Genomic DNA, 21,190 nt, shown 5'->3' with positions numbered 1-21,190 from the left:
GGGAGTCAGAACAAATCTTTGTTAGGTGTAACCAAGGTAAACACAAACATTGCTTGTCATATTCAGGTGGGAAAAGCTCTGAATTGAAAACAAAAAACAATACCTCTGGTCCATCTCTTTTTGAATGTCCTTATTGAGTTCATCTATCTTGCCCTGCAGCTTCTTCCTCCTCTGTTCTGGTGGCAGGTGGCTGAAGTCCTCTGGTCCGGAGCCCTGAAAGAGCAAAAGGAAGGAGGAGAGGCAGAAGAAAATGGGAAAGAGATGGAGAGAAACCATAAGAGGAAGAAAGGCAACTTTTATAAGTCATAACAGTTGTGTTGCTGTTTGACAGGGGTCTTTCCTACTTAGGTGCAGTATCTCCCTTTGTTGTAAACCCAGTGAACCACTCAGGGATAAATGGATAACAGCTCCACAAATGGAGCTCTTGTTATGTTCTAACCACATAATTCACCTGAAGGAGATACTGCAGCCGCTCTCTAACACACACTCACTAAGAGTTGGGATGTTTGTCTGTGTATAGACTTGAGGCCTTTCACCTATTCAGTCACCGTGTCTAATCTACTGCTCTCTGTGGATACATCGGAAATGTAATAAAGTACTAGCTGCATCCTATTTTGCTCATATAGTGTTTCAGGGTGTGTTGGCTAATGGGGCTATTCTCTGACAGGACTGTGTGTTCTTGAGGTTGTGTGAGAGTGAAAGGTTTTCTGGCTGGCCATGGGTCATATTTCCTGATGAGGAGGCTTCCAGTCTGTAACACTGGACTGATGAGTCATACTGCTCAGCAGTCTCTCAAACTTTCTGTGGACTTTATGTATCAGTATTCTGAAAGTTGCCTTGACATGCTGCTAGCAGGGCTGTATGGAGCCCAAAATAGTTAAAAACTCAAATCAATACATTATTATTGAATAAATAATCAAATTAATACATTAAGTAAATCATAGAAATGAAAACCAACTCATTATTGTGAAGCAGAGCCCTTTTTCTTGTATTGACAGAGTTCATTCTTATTTCATTCAAGATTTGAATTTATTTCAAAATGCATTTTCTCCAAAGTCTGTTTTTTCATTATGTAATTTTTCCATATTTTGTACCCAGCCAATGACATGCCTCAAGCCTCCCAGCAGACTTGGCAACTGCTTGATAAACCAACATGCTTTGAGCTAAATGCTAACATCAGCATGCTAACATGTTCACAATGACAATGCTAATGTGGATGTTTAGCAAGTATAATGTTAACCATGTTCATCATCTCAGTTTAGTGTGTTAGCATGCTAACCTTTGATTGATTGCTGATTATTACTTAACACAAAGATCAGCTGAAGTTGGTGTGAATGTCATTCATTTTGCAGGTGTCTGGTCATGAACCAGTGTACTGGACAAATCACATTTTTTGACCTGATGGTGGCGCTAGGTAAAATGTCAGGGCATCACTTCAGTAAGAGGGCTTCATTGTTTTTCTGTAAAATAATTTTCCACAGTGGTCGACAAATATTGCCAATCCTAAAGCCACTCTACTAATGTGGCTAATTGACCTCCAATAAAACCCTGGTACTGTAGAAATAATAATGATGACATATCAATATAAGCTGAGCTTAAATAGTTTATCTTGCATTGAGACATTATGAAATATTTATCAACTTTAAGGAATACTTCACCCTACAAATGAGCATTTATGTATCAGTTACTCACCCTGTGTTACACTGAATTTTTTTCTCGCATGCCTCCGATTAACGAAGAATCCAAACGACAGAGAAAATTCTTGATGAACTGAAGTCATACACATTTGTGTTTAACAACAGCAAAACTATATCTAAACATCTGTTTACAAACTCTCACACAGCTCGTGCAGTATAATCCAAGCCTCATTAATCCAGTCGAATGCTCAGTACTTCCAAAACAGAAAACTTTTTCCAACATGGAAACTAAACTAAGAGTGAAACTTGTCTATACTCTCTTCAAAGCCAGACTCCATTGACAAAAGTAGTAATTTTACCTGTCTGAACACAGGAGCTGCTGGTCTACCACTGCCTCAATCAGTTAGTTTGTTTGTGCTATTGTGTGACTTTAGTGTTTCGAAGGGTTAGTTCAGATTCACCAAAGTCACACAGTAATACAAACTACCAATCAAGGCAACTGTTGACCAGCAACTCCCATATTCAGCGAGGTGAAATTACTGTTTTTGGGCAATGGAGTCTGGCTTTGAAGAGAGTATAGACAAGTTTCCCTTTCAGTCAATGCCCTGTTGGAGAGGGCTGTCTGTTCAGGAAGTATGAAGCAAATGACTGGATAAATGAGACCTGGATTATACTGCATGAGGTGTATGAGAGTTTGGTAACAGATGTTTTGATTGAATGTTTTCAATTCATCAAGAATTTTCTCCATGTTATGACTCTTATTTCACTGTGGAGGGATATGAGAAAAAATGATTTCTTTAGGAATTAAATGAACACAGGGTGAGTAACTGATAACCAAGGGTGAAGTATCCCTCTAATATTGAACACTTTGGGCTCCATACTATGGTCTGTCATTGAGTTTTTAAGTGAAAAAAAGGAAAATAAGAATGTGTGTTGCTTTAGTCTATCAAATAAGAAAAATGTGCACTGACTGAATAGGTCAAGGCCTGATTGGATCTCATTGAGATGAGTCACAGCGGCACCACAGGATATATGACTGCTGGAGCTACCAACTTCACTGCACGTGAGCCGGGTCAAACACAAGCAGCTAGGTTTCCATGGCAACCTTACCCTTTTTCCCTGTATCGGCATGCAACACTTACCGGACATGCAATATAACAAAGATCGTGTCAATCATCATGCAGACATGCTCCTGTCTACATTATTAGTGTTTACATTCTCTATGTACCCCAAGACAGATAAGTACACTATGACTGTATCTAGGTAAAATGTAAGACCAAACTAAAACTACGGGCAGACATGAAGTCATTTGTTGTTTGTAGTGTGATAAATTTAGGATGAATAAGAATTTACTACTTGATTGTTCTGTAGCCTATGTAATTAGGTATACATACTGATTTAATTATCATCACAAAGTCAGCTCAGTTCAACATTTTGGGAAATATGCTTTATATATTTGTTTTCTTGCAGAGAGACACTCTGGAGTCTGTACCCTAAAATATGAAGCCAGCTGGTGGTTAGCTTAGCATAACAACTGGAAACAGAGGGAAACGGCCAGCCTGGCTCTGTCCAAAGATGAACCGGGAGCAGTAATTTCCTGCTCACTTCCTCAGGAACTGACTCAGCTGTGAGCAGTAAATTGGGATATTGGACACTTGTTTATTATCATCATTTTGCATCAAATCTGACAGGTGTATTGGTCATTTTTATATCTCTAAAATGTGATGCAATGCATTGTGGGATTGTGAGCACAAAGTCGTGTACATGCATTGGACACTGTCATTCCATTGTTGGAATTATTTTATGACAAATACACATTGTTAGATAGGGCTCTTTAAAGAGCATAAATCTTACGGTCAGAATTTGCATGCCTTTTATTCAGCTTTATTGAATACATTTACTACATGGAGTATGTACAGTACAGGCCAAAAGTTTGGACACACCTTCTCATTCAATGCATTTTCTTTATTTTCATGACTATTTACATTGTAGATTCTCACTGAAGGCATCAAAACTATGAATGAACACATGTGGAGTTATGTACTTAACAAAAAAAGGTGAAATAACTGAAAACATGTTTTATATTCTAGTTTCTTCAAAATAGCCACCCTTTGCTCTGATTACTGCTTTGCACACTCTTGGCATTCTCTCCATGAGCTTCAAGAGGTAGTCACCTGAAATGGTTTCCACTTCACAGGTGTGCCTTATCAGGGTTAATTAGTGGAATTTCTTGCTTTATCAATGGGGTTGGGACCATCAGTTGTGTTGTGCACAAGTCAGGTTAATACACAGCCGACAGCCCTATTGGACAACTGTTAAAATTCATATTATGGCAAGAACCAATCAGCTAACTAAAGAAAAACGAGTGGCCATCATTACTTTAAGAAATGAAGGTCAGTCAGTCCGGAAAATTGCAAAAACTTTAAATGTGTCCCCAAGTGGAGTCACAAAAACCATCAAGCGCTACAACGAAACTGGCACACATGAGGACCGACCCAGGAAAGGAAGACCAAGAGTCACCTCTGCTTCTGAGGATAAGTTCATCCGAGTCACCAGCCTTAGAAATCGCAAGTTAACAGCAGCTCAGATCAGAGACCAGATGAATGCCACACAGAGTTCTAGCAGCAGACCCATCTCTAGAACAACTGTTAAGAGGAGACTGCGCCAATCAGGCCTTCATGGTCAAATAGCTGCTAGGAAACCACTGCTAAGGAGAGGCAACAAGCAGAAGAGATTTGTTTGGGCCAAGAAACACAAGGAATGGACATTAGACCAGTGGAAATCTGTGCTTTGGTCTGATGAGTCCAAATTTGAGATCTTTGGTTCCAACCGCCGTGTCTTTGTGAGACGCAGAAAAGGTGAACGGATGGATTCCACATGCCTGGTTCCCACTGTGAAGCATGGAGGAGGAGGTGTGATGGTGTGGGGGTGTTTTGCTGGTGACACTGTTGGGGATTTATTCAAAATTGAAGGCACACTGAACCAGCATGGCTACCACAGCATCCTGCAGCGACATGCCATCCCATCCGGTTTGCGTTTAGTTGGACGATCATTTATTTTTCAACAGGACAATGACCCCAAACACACCTCCAGGCTGTGTAAGGGCTATTTGACCAAGAAGGAGAGTGATGGAGTGCTGCAGCAGATGACCTGGCCTCCACAGTCACCGGACCTGAACCCAATAGAGATGGTTTGGGGTGAGCTGGACCGCAGAGTGAAGGCAAAGGGGCCAACAAGTGCTAAACACCTCTGGGAACTCCTTCAAGACTGTTGGAAAACCATTTCAGGTGACTACCTCTTGAAGCTCATCGAGAGAATGCCAAGAGTGTGCAAAGCAGTAATCAGAGCAAAGGGTGGCTATTTTGAAGAAACTAGAATATAAAACATGTTTTCAGTTATTTCACCTTTTTTTGTTAAGTACATAACTCCACATGTGTTCATTCATAGTTTTGATGCCTTCAGTGAGAATCTACAATGTAAATAGTCATGAAAATAAAGAAAACGCATTGAATGAGAAGGTGTGTCCAAACTTTTGGCCTGTACTGTATGCTCCAGATTTTCATTATAAAAGTTGTAGAAAATATATTTCATAATATAAAAATAACATAAAAATACATCATTGCACAACAAATAAATAAAATGTAAGGAAAAATAGAAGCATAATGACAACAAAAACTGACTAAAAATAAAATGCTAAAATAATCAAATTTGCCAATTTATAATTTTTGAGTTTAAAATTTTCAAAAGTAGCTAAGTTCATTTTAAAATCTGTATCTTAAGAAATATAAAAGGAGGGAAGCAGACACTGAAATTAAATATTGTAAAGTAACAATATTTAACATGTTAGATCATTTTGGAGGATCTGATGGGCACATTTTTACACTTTTTGGAGGAGACTTTATTGAATCATGGTGAATTTCCATTATCAGGAAATTATATATCTGGCAGTATTCAAAGAGACTGCTGGGCAACCAACAATAAAAGAGACTGCAAAAACAGGCTGCATATGCATCGACCTCAAAAAAACACAAAATATCTTAATCAAGCTTTGGCATATTTCATATCATAAGATATGATGCAATTTCAGATACCTGAAAAGCCTGGCTTTTTAAGATTGTTTGTTTTTCACTAAAACAGATGTTAACTAAAAAAGATGTGTCCTATCTGTAATGCAATACAAATATTTACCAAACCCATAGCATCAGTGTTTGACCACTTGGTAATGACTAGCTAGCTGTTTCCCCATTTCCAGTGTTAATGCTAAGCTAAGCTAAGCTAAGCTAAGCATCTGGTGGCTATAGCTTCATGTTTAGTGCACAGGTATGAGTAGTATCAACCTTGAAAGTGATAATGTTTATTTCCCAAAATGTTAAACTATTCCTTTAATCCTTAAAGTGTGTCTTGTTCTGAGGAAAACATTAATGCGAGTTGATATTCTGTGGAGGCCTGCAATTATACAGTTTTCTCACAGTGTGTTAGTTTTACACAACAGCATTTTACTGTATACAAATAAAAGATTAGCATGCAGTGTGAGCACGAGTGAGCAATTATTACATAAGATCAGATTAGTGTTTGTTACAAGGACATACAACTTGTCGAGACGAGAGGGACTACCAGACAGACTAAGAGACAGACAGGCAAAACATAGAGTAAATCTGATCACCTCAATGAGATTCCGGACGTGGGAATTGAGTGTGATCTGCACCACAGAGACCACAGACACAGTTTGGGAGAGACACGACGAAAACACAACCACAACACAAAAAAACAGACAACAAAAATAACATACATATGAGACAACGACATGAGTCTGGGGTCCATCGCTGTGCCACAGCAAAGATTAAATTATCAACTTAAATCCAAAAATTAAAAAAAAAAAGAGCACACGGCGTACAGAACGTTATTAACATTGTGTTACTTGGGAGGACGTGACATGCGTGCTATGGTCATGCCGCTACGGTCGTGAGGTTACACGGTCATGCTTACCAGCTTGAGAGAAAGCTTCATGGGGGGGGAGAGGAGAAAGAAATGGCGAGGAGCAGGAGAGAGAAAGAGAACACAGTCAACATCAGCAGAATATTGCGGCCATTTGTTTCATTTTTCTTAAAAACAAATATTGTTTACACGTGTTTTTGCCAAACTTCACCACTGAAAAGAGGGTACAGTGCTTAGATGCTGAAGGATTTGCAACTGCAAGCATGGAAGTTGTGTGTGTCTTCCGCCCCCCCCCCCCCCCCCCCCCCCCCACTCTTTTCCAATGTGGTGAAGTTTACCATTTCTAATATAATGGATTAATGAAAAATGAAAATAAGTTGGCAAAAAGCCAACCTACTGCACAAGCATGAAGTAAAGAATGGGGAAAAAATTAAGGAAAGACAGATGAAAATAAATGTAAAAAAAAAAAAAGAAGTAGAGGGGTGGTGACTGCAACAGAGGCAGATGTACCCTTTACTTCTTGATCCTGCTCTGCTGCCACTACAATGACACGCAACTGACAGCAGAGGGCGCCAAAAGCATAAACACATCAGCAGATCCATACGTTGACATGGAGGCAGATACTGAGCACAGACAAACTGGAAGGATACCTTCAAACTCACTTGTGTACACATATCAAGCTCTCTTTATAGATACATGTACCTCAAACAAAAGTGGTTGAGTGAAAATACAAAAAAAAGAGTAATCATGAACTAAGAGGCAAATAGAGTAAAAAGAACAAAAGAAAGTGTTGTAAGAGCGTATTCAGAATCATTTGCTGAGTGATTTTTTTGGTTATGTTTTGAAAACAAAGCACAGAGTTGAGGGCAGGTTAACAACTGTTGGCTGGTAGAGCTGGAGCAGATGACTTGTAATCCTGTTAGAGGCTCACAGACTGGTGCACTGAGGAGCTCCACTCACTTTAGTCCACTAATCGAGTCATCCACCTGGAATGGCCTGTTACGGTGTTCGCTATGACGCCTTGTGATCCTCCCTCTCACCTCCTTAATGCTATATTATTGTCTTGTGTGTGAAGCTTTACTTACAGAGCACAAAGATAATATTAAATTTACGCTTACACACTGATATCACCGAGGCTATGTTCTGTGAAAGTATAAGAAATAAAAGGGATTCATAAACACTAAATTAGGATCTCGTTAGGGCACTTTTTCTGTTTCTGGTGGGTCACATATGTTTCACTTTCTACTGACCCTGGTTAAAAAAGAAATTCTGGCTTAAAATCTAGGCATGCAGAGGTGAAATTTTCAAATTAAGTAAAAGATATCTGTAAAAATCCTTCACTTGTACTCCGTCTAACACATTTTAAGATATCATATGTACCATTTTTGTCTAAAAAAGGACTAGACCAATGTTATATAATGCTGTAACTCTTATTCAGGATATGGTCTGTGTCATTTGGTCGCTATCGCCTGTCAGTGGTGTCTTCTCCTCTTTGCGCATGCATCAGGATTGTGGCTGTCTGCCACAAACTGTCAAAAATGGAATTTAATCAATTTTAAGCAAAAAATTTTAGGACAAACTTTTAAGATCTTTGTCGTTTTTGACTGTATGTTTTAACCGGATGAAGAATTTTAAGCCATCACATGGCTGTATCTTAAGTTATCAGAGAAAAAACCTGAGCCAAACACTGTCAGAAAAGCACTGAGTTTTAACATGAAACTGTTTTATTCAGGGTTTATCAGTGTTTAAATCACCAGATCTGTTTGTTTTGGAAAGGAGGAGACCTCTGTGGATAATTTGGCTCCCGTTAAAATCCTCCTGAATGTGTGGATCTGAAGTTATCAGACAAAAAAGGTGAGCACACGTTAGCAGGAGCTGGGCTGCCAGCCCTTCTGCGACGAGCCAAAACAGCATTGGAGAAACACTGAATTTTAACTTAAACTGCTTTATTACATGTTTTTACTGGTTTAAATCACCTGGTCTGTTTGTTGTGGAGAGGGAGAGACCTCTGCGGATACTTCGGCTCCCAGTAAAAACCTCCTGAACAATGAACACTGAAGGAATCAGGACAAAGTGACTGCCATGGCGGCTTTGCTCTGTCTTTTGTTGTTGTTTTGACTGAGACTTCCCCAGAATTATATAATATAGGTTTAAGAGTAAAAGCTATATCTCCTGTTTCTTAAAACTTAAAAATGCCCTTAAAGTGAGGACATGATTTGGCGAGGTGACTGTTCAAAATATCATTGGTCATGATGAATAAAAACATGTGTAACAAGCTTTATTTTATCTTTACAGGGTATTCTTTTATATTCATATATTTATTGTAGGCATGTTTATTTGCATTTGTTTTAAACATTTGATCAGATGTTACAGCAGAATATTCTCCTGCTGCATTTTCTTTTTGTTTCCATTTCACAAATAAATATAACCTTTAAACATTTTAATTACATATGTTTTAGTGGGGAACAAATATCACTGAGTAAAATGTATGGATTCTTAAAAGAATGAACAGGACAGATGCAGGGTAAATATTTGCCTCTAAACTGACTATTTCTGTTTTGAGCACACATCTGAAAAAGCATGCAATCACTTGTGAGTTGCACTATACTGTAAGTAGGAGTAAATCACATGATACATGCATTTTATTCCCCACATTCAGCATTTTTTTTTTTACTCCCTTAGTGGCTCTTTTGAGTTTTCTTAAGAATGATTGTAGTTGAAGTTTGATAAACACAGGCCCTGGTTCACAGATCTACCTGAACTCTTTCCAACCACCCAGACAGACATAGATATACAGATATATTATGGTCCTTACAGACAGGGAACACTGCTGCAGCATGGCACACCAGCACAAAGAAAGCCCTGGAGGGGTGAATTCTGGGTACTGTAGGCTAAACCCACAATCAAAGTGTGACCAACACCTTGCCTAATGTCACATCCACCTGACAGTCAGACTTTAACATCGAAGAGGGGGTGATCGCTGGGAGGGATGAATGAGTTTCATCCTCAAGCCAACAATCCCCCACATCCTCAGGTGCTTGTGACACTTTGTGAATTGACCCCTTGTAGATGCTCGGTGGGGGGGGGGGGGGGGGCCTGAAACAGCTGCAGGACAACAACGAGCAACAAGAAACCTCAAGCTGGTACATGTGATGTGGGATGAAGTCATCATCTTCTCTGATCATTCGTCCTGTTTCTACACAAGTCAGAGCCATGTGATCAATACAGAGCCAGGCACAGACACCAGCCTCCTTTGTGAGGAAATTTGGCCTCATTAACTGTGACGAAATAATCTCCTTGTAGAGACTGAATGAGTCACAAAATAAATGATTACAAGGCTACTGCATGTGTTGTACATGGCTTTTACTAATCACACACATCCGCACACAATCATTTTTCATTCACACTTTCTTTGAAACACCTGCACCACACACACACACACACACCGCTGGTACTCACTGATGCCCATCACACACACACTTACAACATATTGCCTGGCTTCGAAAGCATATGTGGGCCGACCCAGAGTCCTCTTCATAAGCTCTTTGTGACAAATGAGCGAGCGCGGGGATTGCTGCTGTGGTGGTCGTCAGAGAGAACACAGCTTTGTCAATTAGAACTCAGAACACAGCAGTGACGTCTTAAAGGTCTTATAAAGTATACTGTCCTAATTTGACTCCCAAAAACACATACGCTGTCTCTTTTTTTTACCTCCCGCACTAAACACATACACAGTTACTGTGGATGGATTAGACAGCTAATATGCACCACACAAAGGCTCTCCTGCAGGGGTAGACATCCCTCCACTGTGCAGTGAGACACAACACCCCACCTCCACTGGCACAAGTACTCTAATCCCTAATGTGATACTCTGTTCCCCTACAGGAGGTGGGAGAGGAATAAAATATTTTTTTCTTGATTTACCTGCAGTTGTAACCACAGAATATAAAAGAATATTGGTTTTAAATCTTGCTTTTGCTTTGTTGAATCTTTAAACAGGGTTTCTGCAGGAAGTTAAGACTTTTTAAGGCTTTTTAAATACCACATATAATTTAATACCTTTTTCATGATTTTATCTAGGGATGGGAATCGAGAACTGGTTCCAGTTAATAACCGGTTTTAAATTGTCTGATCAGTTGGAATCAAATGCCTCCAAGATAAGCAATGCCTTTTACTGATACAGGCATGTTTTTCTGACAGTTGTGCATTGCAAAACTTCTGGAAAATTGCAACGAGATGGAGTCATGACAGAGAGGAAGAAACAGTCCAAGGTGTGGTTTCACTAAGAAAGATGACAACAGTGTAGCTTGTAATGTCTGTAAAATTATATTTAAAGTAAGGGTAAAAACACCAGCAACATACTGAAGCATTTCTCTAAGCACCATGGGCTTAAAGTCCAGGACAGCCTTGTATTAGAAACTTTTCCCAAAAGTGCCACTGCTTCCCAACCAAGCAGCACATCTGTTACTGAGGGCAAATATCCTGCTATAATAACATTAGCACTGAGCAGGCAGGCTTAGCAGATATTTACTTGACTAAGAAAGCCTAAATGAAATCATGCCTTACAGATATTTTCTCATTTCATCCATTTCAAATGATGACAGACAGACTGTTGCTACAGCCAGCTCTTAGTTTACAGCAGGCTTGACTCACCCATCAGCTCCCCTTTTCATACTTGCTGCACAGGGTGGGAAAATGGGTGAGCAAAGGGTGTAGGCCTACTTTTATTCCACACAGAAAATTGATCAGTAATCACTAGAGGAATCAAGTAAGAATCGAGTCAAACTGATAATGGCATGGGTATCAATAAAATGCATCAATTCCCATCCGTATCATATCGGTAAAAATATTAAAGTACAATGGGGACAAAATAAGCTAAACTTTTGTTATTATATTATTTTTTTCAGTATTTTCCAATGGAACATGACAATAACTTCTATGATAAATGTATTAAATCAATAGGATCTAAAAAAGACTGATGATTCATTCTTTTATTACATTTTTATTAACATCATTACTTTTCAATTATAGGAAAATAAGTAATGTGCAGCAATGTCTCTTGACTGACTTTTTTTTTTTTTTTAAGTAAAACTGACAGATTCACTTTAAGGCTTTTACAAACCTGCAGATACCCTGTTAAAGATAAAATATTCCTCTCAAAATGAGCGTAGATACTGTCGTACTGGTGATAAAGTGTTGCTAGTTGGGTTAGTTTGACCAGATGGGTGCAGGCCTGTTTGTGCGAGAGCTGAGGAATTGCCCTGACACTCTACCAGCAGCTGTTCAGAGGCATTAGCCCAAAATGTCAGTGTGGCAGTAGGGCTGGTGTCCTGAAAAGACTTGTTGTTATTTTACTGGATTAACCCTGTGCCCTATATTGCCTTTTAGTTACCTATAACATATGGTGGATTTATTTCAAACAGAGAGAAATCATATTGTAAAACTATATTAAACATCTATATACATGGAAAACATAAACATGTTACTGCCATGAGACATGAAAAGGTGAGTAAATTAATTAAATGCACTGTCATGAGATATGAAGAGGAGTCTTTGAATCTCTAGGGGGGGGTTTCTGCTTTGATACGGTTTCTAACCTCTCATTGACTTCATTCAACCCTTTCCTGGTGCTATGAAATGTTACAGTAAGGTCAAACTTCAATCTCTTTAATCTGTCCACGGTCGACAAACAATGCATCTGATTCAACTCTTTTTTATCGCTCTTCTTGAGAGCTGTTTCAGCACTTCCGCTTTCAGAAACGTGCACTTCCTGTTCAATCTGCCCAGCGTTAGAAAAAATACACACTTCCCCCTTTTTCTGCCGACCTTCAATCATTTCCTCTACGGTATGTTTGCACACACACTGCACTGTTGCAACCGTATTGTTCTTGTGCCTTTTCAGACGTCATGTTAAAACCGATTCATACAAGTGTTTTTACTTTGAGTAACTGCTGCCCTTTCAAAATATGAGCGTAAACAAAAAACTATATTTATCGGCTCTGGAAGGAACACGTGAGTTACCGCCCATTCCTGAGGTCAGGGAGAACTGAAGGGTGAAGTGCGTTACGGAAAGGCGTGCTAGGACCTGCCCCAGCCCAGCAACTCCATTACAACACACACTGGACTCAACAACGGGAACTGGTGATGACACCCACCAGGACCCATCAGGCTGGTGCTGATAAAGCCACCCTCCGGGAAGCTGTCTAAAATTACTCTGCTCTTCTCCCTCTACATGGGGAGGGTGACTGAAGTCAGCCTGCTACCATATCCACAACCCGTTACTTTGTTCATATTGTGATCTTTAGCCCTCTTTTTGATGTTCTTTTCCTTAAATCACTTGCAAAAAAACCAAATCTGCCTCCAGCATAGACTGCAGAAGTGCGCAGGGAGCTACTGCAGTCTCCATGCTACTGCCAAGACCGCTCAGGCGTCTTGCTCATTTCTGTCAAAGGGGGAAGGTGGGTGAGAGGAGGGACTGTCACAGTGAGCACAGAGTTAATATGAAGAGGGACATGATGGAGAGACTGCTGGTGAGTCAGACAAGTACGATGGATTCATAGTTATGCGCTACAGAAGCATGCTAGAGAAGCAAATAGCACTGTATGAGTAAAGGTGAAAGGCCTGTTGTACTGCTGGTGTCACACATTATACCATTATAGTAATAACAGTACCAATTTAAAAAGCAATTCTGCACTGAAAAATGCAAAAATGAAAGCTGTAATGGACCAGTGTGACTAATCCGTAATTGAGGACACATTGCCTACATGCAGATGCATCTCGTTACTGAGGTAATGTTCAATCACCTGTTATATTGTGATACCATGTAGGCATAATGCCCTTCAAAACAGGTGTAAAGAATAGACCCAAAGAGTCCACCTTTATATCACTTAACTCATACAGTGTAGCAGGTACAGAGCTCAGGTAAAGGTGTAGAGACAAACACACACGTGCACAAAGCTTGCCAGACACACACACTTACCCCTCGCCTCAGGCTCCGGAGGCAATGCATTTTGGGTTTGGAGGTCATGAAGTCGTTGAGGCGGTGGGAGAGGGGCTCCTTGTGCTGCTTGGGAGACTGGGGGTCGTTGGGAACAGCAGAGGGTGAGGGCGGGGATGAGGCTGGGGGGGCAGGTGGGGGCTGGTGGGGGGACGTTAACAGGGACATAAGCTACCAGTAAGAGAGGGAGCCGTGACGGAGGAGGAGGAAAAACATGGAAGAAGATGAAGAAGAAGGGGGCAAGAATCCAACGAAAAAAGACAGAAGGAGGAAAAAGGAGGAGGGAACACAAAACGAAATAAATAAGCCTCCTACAAATATTAAAAAATTAAACACACAACAGAAAACCCAAACAGAAATTAAAAGACAACCGAGGGCACGTCAGACCTAGTGTAACAGTTGTTATGTTGTTGAAAAAATAAAAAATAAAAAGTCAAACATATAAAAACATAAAAACAGTTAAAAAGAAGAGAACGAGAGTGAGTAGGAAGCGAAAAATGTGTTAAAGCAAGCGGCTGCAACAAAGCAAACAGCAAAGAGTTTCAGTCAAAGCGCATGCAGGCTTCCATTTTAGAAATCCTTCTCATTTTTATTCCCTCTTTCCCGACCTCATCACATGCCAGCTAGGACGAGAAATTCACAACCTCCCCAAGGATATCAGCAGCTGAATTTGAGGTCATCATCTGAGAAATCTAATTGCTTATCGCTGTCCTCAAACATCTGACTGCATTATTCATCAAGTAATTGTGGAGTTTCAGAATGAAGCGGAGATGAGTTCTAAGACACCACATGATGCGCATGCATGGGCAAGTGATTCAGAAACCCCTTTCAAAAGCAAAGAGACGGGAAACCACCCAAAACCCTGTTTCTATAAAACTTAAAATCAGTATGTTTCTGTTATGCTTGCATGCATGTGTGCATGTAAAATAGAAATACCTCTCTGTATGGCTGTCTGTGCTCCCAAAAACCTTCTATAGAAAATTAATCCTGAGTACATCAAGCACAATTAATAGAAACATACTGTTCTGTATGTCTTGCTTTTGGATACAGTGAGTTAAAACATTGTTTCCTGTACACATACAGTCAGTACGCTGGGGTTTCTCATCTGACATTGCACACACTTGCTTCCAGCCTTTCTCTCCCACACACACACACACACACACACACACACACACACACACACCCGATTACTCACTCATGCTCTGCTCTAATTCAATACCGACAGTGCCACCAGCCCATAAGACAGTCAGAGATCAGTTTTGCTGTTCAAGTTGAAGCAGGAAACTGAAGGAGGCTACTCAAGAGTTGATCACCAGTCAATGGAAAAAAAAAAAAAAAAAAAACGGCCAAAGGAAACTGTTATTTCAGATCGAGTTAATATCTGAGTCCGTCCACAGGATGACAGTAGAAATGCATTAGTGTGTGTTACAAGAAGGAAGGTTCCAAAATCGGTGAGGGTGATCGCCAGGGAGGAGGAAACGGGTGGCAAATAATAACAACAAAAATGGCAATACTAACATGAACTAGCAACGAATTTCTTAAGCTCAGTGAAAGTCAAAGAATCTACACAAAATGAAACTAAATTAAATATGAAACCAGTACTACAAATGTGACAGGTATTACAAATGTGACACTGAACACATATATTTTCTATTACTAGACAAAACCAACATAACACAACCTATAAGCCCCTCCACCCCGCCCCACAAAAACCCCACACAGTGCAACATGACCTCCAAATGAGGTAAAACGAAATGCACTAAAACCAGCGAGGCTCTGTTGTGCGTTCGAGCGCCGTGTTAAGTGTGCATTTATGTGTTACCTTGTTCTTGTTCTTAATGAAAGGCCACAGTTTGCCCTTGCTCTTCTCCTTGGGCTTCTCCTTGACATCTCTGGAGTTGGACAGGCTGGTGTCAGACGCCGTCCTCTTCATGGCCTGGCCGTAATCCTCAAACTCCACATCTCCTGGGGGCTCGAACCCAGACTTATAGGACTCCACCACCTGCTTCGAGTCCTAATGGGGGAGAGTGGTGGCAGTAATCAGTGACAGCCTTTGCTTTGATACATTTTTATCCACTTTTTAATTTACATAACCAACAGAAGGATCATAAAATGCAAAGCAATGACTTAAAAGGTTGGATTTATGTTTGTTTAGATTGTCCAGCTAATCAGCAGGCCTGGAGATAAGATGTAACACAATACTGGGTCTGGTGACTCTCTTGTTTATAGTAGTCTTTGCCTGATAACAGTTCATGAGCGCGTCATGACAAGAGAGGGAGAGAGACTGTTGTTATCTAGTTTGTGGGCCACAGGAGAAAGAGGAAAAGACCTAAATCTATCAGGCAAGAGTTATGACAAACACACTCAGGTCGGGGACACAGCCGGGCTCATCAGACACAGGAAGGAGCACATTGATCAAGTCCAGTGTGCATCACCCTAACTGATAAGGGCAGGAGGTCTGGTTGGAGTTCAGGATCAGGGGTCAAAGATTGCACACTCTATACATGAGAGAAGACTACGAGAGGAAGAGGGACAAAGAGAGGGAAGGAGCATGTGATGTATTATTCTCCGACGCTGTTTACTGCAGCAGACAGTCACAGGCTGGAGTCATCTCCCTGGAGCTGAGCCATGCAAACAGCTAGGCGTACACACACACACACACACACACACACACACACACACACACATGCTACACGATCCCTGGGGATAGTCTTGCTTTTGTCATACGGCAGACAGCCAACCTGTGACATCTCAATATATCACACTGCTTGTCCTCTTTTTTTGACGTACGCAAATGCTGCCTTCCATTTCAATATCCAAATAATAAATAATAATTAGTCATGGGACAGAAGTTAAGCCAACATCTGCATTTTAGCTTCATGATAGTGTACGCACAGAAAAAGGCTCTCAGGAGCTCATCAACAGACAGTTTAGACTAGAGGAAGCAAAGCGATTCAACTTCCTCAAATTTCCACAACAGGTACAAGTGTTAAAAAGAAGCAGTTTAACGTTTTTGAAAATAACCTTATTCACCTTCTGGCAGAGAGTTAGATGAGAAGATGAAAACCACTCGCATTTCTGTCCATTAAACAAAGTTACACACAAGGCCACAGGCTGATTTTGTCGCCTTTGGACCAAGCAAGGCTAGCTATTTCCCTTGTTTCCGGTCTTTATGCTGAGCAAAGCTAACCAGCAGCTTACAGTATATATTTACAGTGCAGACAAGACAATGGTGTCAATCTTCTCATCTAACTCTACATCATTAAAGGAGCAGTGTGAAGGATTTAGTGGCATCTAGGGGTGAGGACTGCAGACTGCAACCAGCTAAAACTTCTCCCATGTACCAAGCGTGAGACGAGGTGAGTAAAACTGGTAAAAACACTGATTAAAGCAGTTTCATGTTACAAATCAGTGTTTCTCTCAAGCTGTTCAGCTTGTTGCAGCCCAGCACCTGCTAATGTGTGCTCAACATATTTCTCTGATAACTTAAGCTCAAAACTCTCAGGAGGTTTTTACCGGGAAACAATTTATCAACAGAGGCCTCTTCCTCTCCAAAACAAATGGACCAGATGATTCAAACCAGTAAAAATACTGAATCAAACAGTTTCACGTCACAAATCTGTGTTTGTCTGACTTTGTCCAGCTCCTCGCAAAGGGGATGCAAACTATGCTGGCCTACATGATAATGGCTATGGCCCTATCGAGAGCCAGTGTTTGGTTTGCCCATTCTGGGCTACTGTAGAAGCGTGCAACAGGCAACATGACCATCTCTGTGGATGAGGACCCACTCCCTATGTAGATATGAACGGCTTATTCTAAGATAACAAAAAAACAACAATTTATATTTTCAGGTGATTAGACACCAAAGAAAACATACTTATGATAATATATTGCATTTCTGTCAATATGATCCCCTAAATCCTACACACTGGACCTTTGTATTTCCGAAAATATCAAACTATTACTTCAAATTGAATAGACTGCAGCCACGCTTCCTTTGCTTCCACTTTGTAACCACTTTGTTGTTCACAGGTGGACTGTTTTAATTTTCAAAAGCCCCCCCAAGAGTATCAACACACCAGCACACTTGTTGCTAAAATGACAGCCTAATCGGTAGTGTGTGGGTGTGACTGACACACTGGCTGAGTGAGAAATATATCCCATATGGTGTTGTGTGTGTGCACGTATGTCTTATTTCTGTATACTCACAGTCTTGGGCTCGATGGACTCCGCAGCTTTCGTCATGCCGTCTAAACATTTTCCCACGATGGGCAGCACTTGGCGGTCCACGTCTGCAAACGTCTTCATGCACACTCCTATCCTATCAATTCTTTTCTCCTCCATGTCTTGAAGTTTCTACATAGAAATGCAGGAATATTTATACAGAAACAACCAAGATTTACAAGCTTGTGTCACAGAATAGGAGTGGGCAGAACTTAATGATATGATACACAGTGTGATTGGAGTCAAACAGTCTAAACAAGCTGTCTTTTGATACTGAGGCATCAAAGATGTGACACATCATCTGGGAAATCTCTTATGAACTTTACGTGTTTCTAAATGTTTGACGCTGTTTAAAATAAACGGCTCTAGAAAAGTGAAAACTGTGAAGTGGATAAAAAGGTCATGAATCTGAGGAAAACCTCCTAACACTGTCATTCCAAGCTCACAATCTGTCAAAAATGTAACACTAAATTTCTTGTGCAACATAACTGCACAGTTCATAATGACGGCTTGTTATCCTCAGTGTTTCCCACATGTGGAGAATTTATTTTTAGTTGTCTACCCAGAGGGGAGTGGGGATGGTGGGCCCAAACAACATTGAATTCACAAGCTAACTAATGATTGCACATGAATGCACCATTCTGGCAGGCTTTTCAATCAGTCGGCACTTTCAGCCTCATTTGCACAGAGAGTTTTGAAAGATAGAGAAGATAAACACAAAGTGCCTGGGCGGAGGCAAACCTATTTAGGTGGGCGCCCTAAATAAATTTCAAGTATAACCAAATTTGTGGGTTTGTTTAACAACTACGTACATGGACAAATCGGATGAAATAGGCCACATGTTGTGGTGCATTTACCTGGAATATGTTGGGTATAACTGTGTAGTAATGTTCATTCTGCTCCTGGTTGAACTTTTGCAGGTAGGCGGAGTAATCGCTCTTACTGTCAGCAGCCATCTGGTGCCTCATCTGAGCTTGCTGTCGTGCCTGAAGAAAACACATAAACATGCACATCAGAGACGTGCTCTCCTCAATGAACATCCGTGTCCCCTGATTAACACAGACATATGGGTTACACTCTCTCTCTCTCTCTCTCACACACACACACACACACACACACACACACACACACATACACAGCCAGAGCATCAAAATCTTCATGAGTTGACACATTTGTGCATACAAGTGTTCATGCATGCACATGTACGCACATAAACATAGAGGTCGCAGACGCGCGGTCACAGGTGCAAATCCAAGTTGGGCAGCAGCAACAGCCTTTGGCATTAGACTATGTAGGCCAGACCAAACATATAAAAAGAGAAACAACAGCCTGCACTGGCTACAGAATGGAGGGATTTGGATTTTGATTGCCCACCCAGTCTGGCGTATCTCTGCTGTCGATAATGTTGATTATTTTAAGCTAGTTCAGTCTCAGGGAGGCAAGGCAGGCAGTCAGAAACACAGCAGGAGCAGCCTATTACAGATCCAAGGCAAGCAGATGGAGATGAGATTATCTCAGCTAGACAGCATGTGGGGTGTGTGTGTACAGTACAGGCCAAAAGTTTGGACACACCTTCTCATTCAATGCGTTTTCTTTATTTTCATGACTATTTACATTGTAGATTCTCACTGAAGGCATCAAAACTATGAATGAACACATGTGGAGTTATGTACTTAACAAAAAAAGGTGAAATAACTGAAAACATGTTTTATATTCTAGTTTCTTCAAAATAGCCACCCTTTGCTTTGATTACTGCTTTGCACACTCTTGGCATTCTCTCGATGAGCTTCAAGAGGTAGTCACCTGAAATGGTTTCCACTTCACAGGTGTGCCTTATCAGGGTTAATTAGTGGAATTTCTTGCTTTATCAATGGGGTTGGGACCATCAGTTGTGTTGTGCACAAGTCAGGTTAATACACAGCCGACAGCCCTATTGGACAACTGTTAAAATTCATATTATGGCAAGAACCAATCAGCTAACTAAAGAAAAACGAGTGGCCATCATTACTTTAAGAAATGAAGGTCAGTCAGTCCGGAAAATTGCAAAAACTTTAAATGTGTCCCCAAGTGGAGTCGCAAAAACCATCAAGCGCTACAACGAAACTGGCACACATGAGGACCGACCCAGGAAAGGAAGACCAAGAGTCACCTCTGCTTCTGAGGATAAGTTCATCCGAGTCACCAGTCTCAGAAATCGCAAGTTAACAGCAGCTCAGATCAGAGACCAGATGAATGCCACACAGAGTTCTAGCAGCAGACCCATCTCTAGAACAACTGTTAAGAGGAGACTGCGCCAATCAGGCATTCATGGTCAAATAGCTGCTAGGAAACCACTGCTAAGGAGAGGCAACAAGCAGAAGAGATTTGTTTGGGCCAAGAAACACAAGGAATGGACATTAGACCAGTGGAAATCTGTGCTTTGGTCTGATGAGTCCAAATTTGAGATCTTTGGTTCCAACCGCCGTGTCTTTGTGAGACGCAGAAAAGGTGAACGGATGGATTCCACATACCTGGTTCCCACTGTGAAGCATGGAGGAGGAGGTGTGATGGTGTGGGGGTGTTTTGCTGGTGACACTGTTGGGGATTTATTCAAAATTGAAGGCACACTGAACCAGCATGGCTACCACAGCATCCTGCAGCGACATGCCATCCCATCCGGTTTGCGTTTAGTTGGACGATCATTTATTTTTCAACAGGACAATGACCCCAAACACACCTCCAGGCTGTGTAAGGGCTATTTGACCAAGAAGGAGAGTGATGGAGTGCTGCGGCAGATGACCTGGCCTCCACAGTCACCGGACCTGAACCCAATCGAGATGGTTTGGGGTGAGCTGGACCGCAGAGTGAAGGCAAAGGGGCCAACAAGTGCTAAACACCTCTGGGAACTCCTTCAAGACTGTTGGAAAACCATTTCAGGTGACTACCTCTTGAAGCTCATCGAGAGAATGCCAAGAGTGTGCAAAGCAGTAATCAGAGCAAAGGGTGGCTATTTTGAAGAAACTAGAATATAAAACATGTTTTCAGTTATTTCACCTTTTTTTGTTAAGTACATAACTCCACATGTGTTCATTCATAGTTTTGATGCCTTCAGTGAGAATCTACAATGTAAATAGTCATGAAAATAAAGAAAACGCATTGAATGAAAAGGTGTGTCCAAACTTTTGGCCTGTACTGTATGTGTGTGTGTAGCTAAGTACTCATATCTGTTTCCTCTTTCCATGAGATCTGAGGCCTGTCCGCACATACATAGCGGTTTTCATTGGGTCATCTATAACAAAGAGTCACCTTTGAACCTGTGATTGCATTTATTCAACTGAATGCAGATGCATGGGAAAAACTGCAGCCGTAAAACTGTGCAGGGCAGAGGAGGGAACATAACCCTGATCTGTCATAGTCC

The 21,190-nt window shown here is 41.0% G+C and overlaps 1 protein-coding gene across 24 annotated transcripts in view; it reads right to left on the bottom strand.

The window, feature by feature from the left end:
- Positions 1 to 21,190, bottom strand: part of fnbp1b (formin binding protein 1b) — a 72,776-nt gene that overhangs the window by 7,228 nt on the left and 44,358 nt on the right. For 6 of the 24 annotated variants that reach the window (XM_078162108.1, XM_078162109.1, XM_078162105.1 and 3 more), the window contains 8 exons: positions 18,651 to 18,779; positions 17,779 to 17,925; positions 15,392 to 15,583; positions 13,552 to 13,740; positions 10,057 to 10,149; positions 6,624 to 6,638; positions 6,301 to 6,336; positions 104 to 213 (listed from right to left, as the gene is read on the bottom strand). In XM_078162108.1, coding sequence (XP_078018234.1) covers positions 104 to 213; positions 6,301 to 6,336; positions 6,624 to 6,638; positions 10,057 to 10,149; positions 13,552 to 13,740; positions 15,392 to 15,583; positions 17,779 to 17,925; positions 18,651 to 18,779 — 911 coding nt within the window. The remainder of the gene's footprint in view (positions 1 to 103; positions 214 to 6,300; positions 6,337 to 6,623; positions 6,639 to 10,056; positions 10,150 to 13,551; positions 13,741 to 15,391; positions 15,584 to 17,778; positions 17,926 to 18,650; positions 18,780 to 21,190) is intronic. The other 18 variants (XM_078162110.1, XM_078162111.1, XM_078162118.1 and 15 more) reach the window with 12 other exon arrangements.

This window comes from Epinephelus lanceolatus, chromosome 19, assembly GCF_041903045.1.
Source record: "Epinephelus lanceolatus isolate andai-2023 chromosome 19, ASM4190304v1, whole genome shotgun sequence".
In the NCBI taxonomy this organism is placed as follows: Eukaryota; Metazoa; Chordata; class Actinopteri; order Perciformes; family Serranidae; genus Epinephelus; species Epinephelus lanceolatus.
The sequence above is the reverse complement of the archived record's forward strand: the minus strand, read 5'-3'. Positions and strand labels throughout refer to the sequence as shown.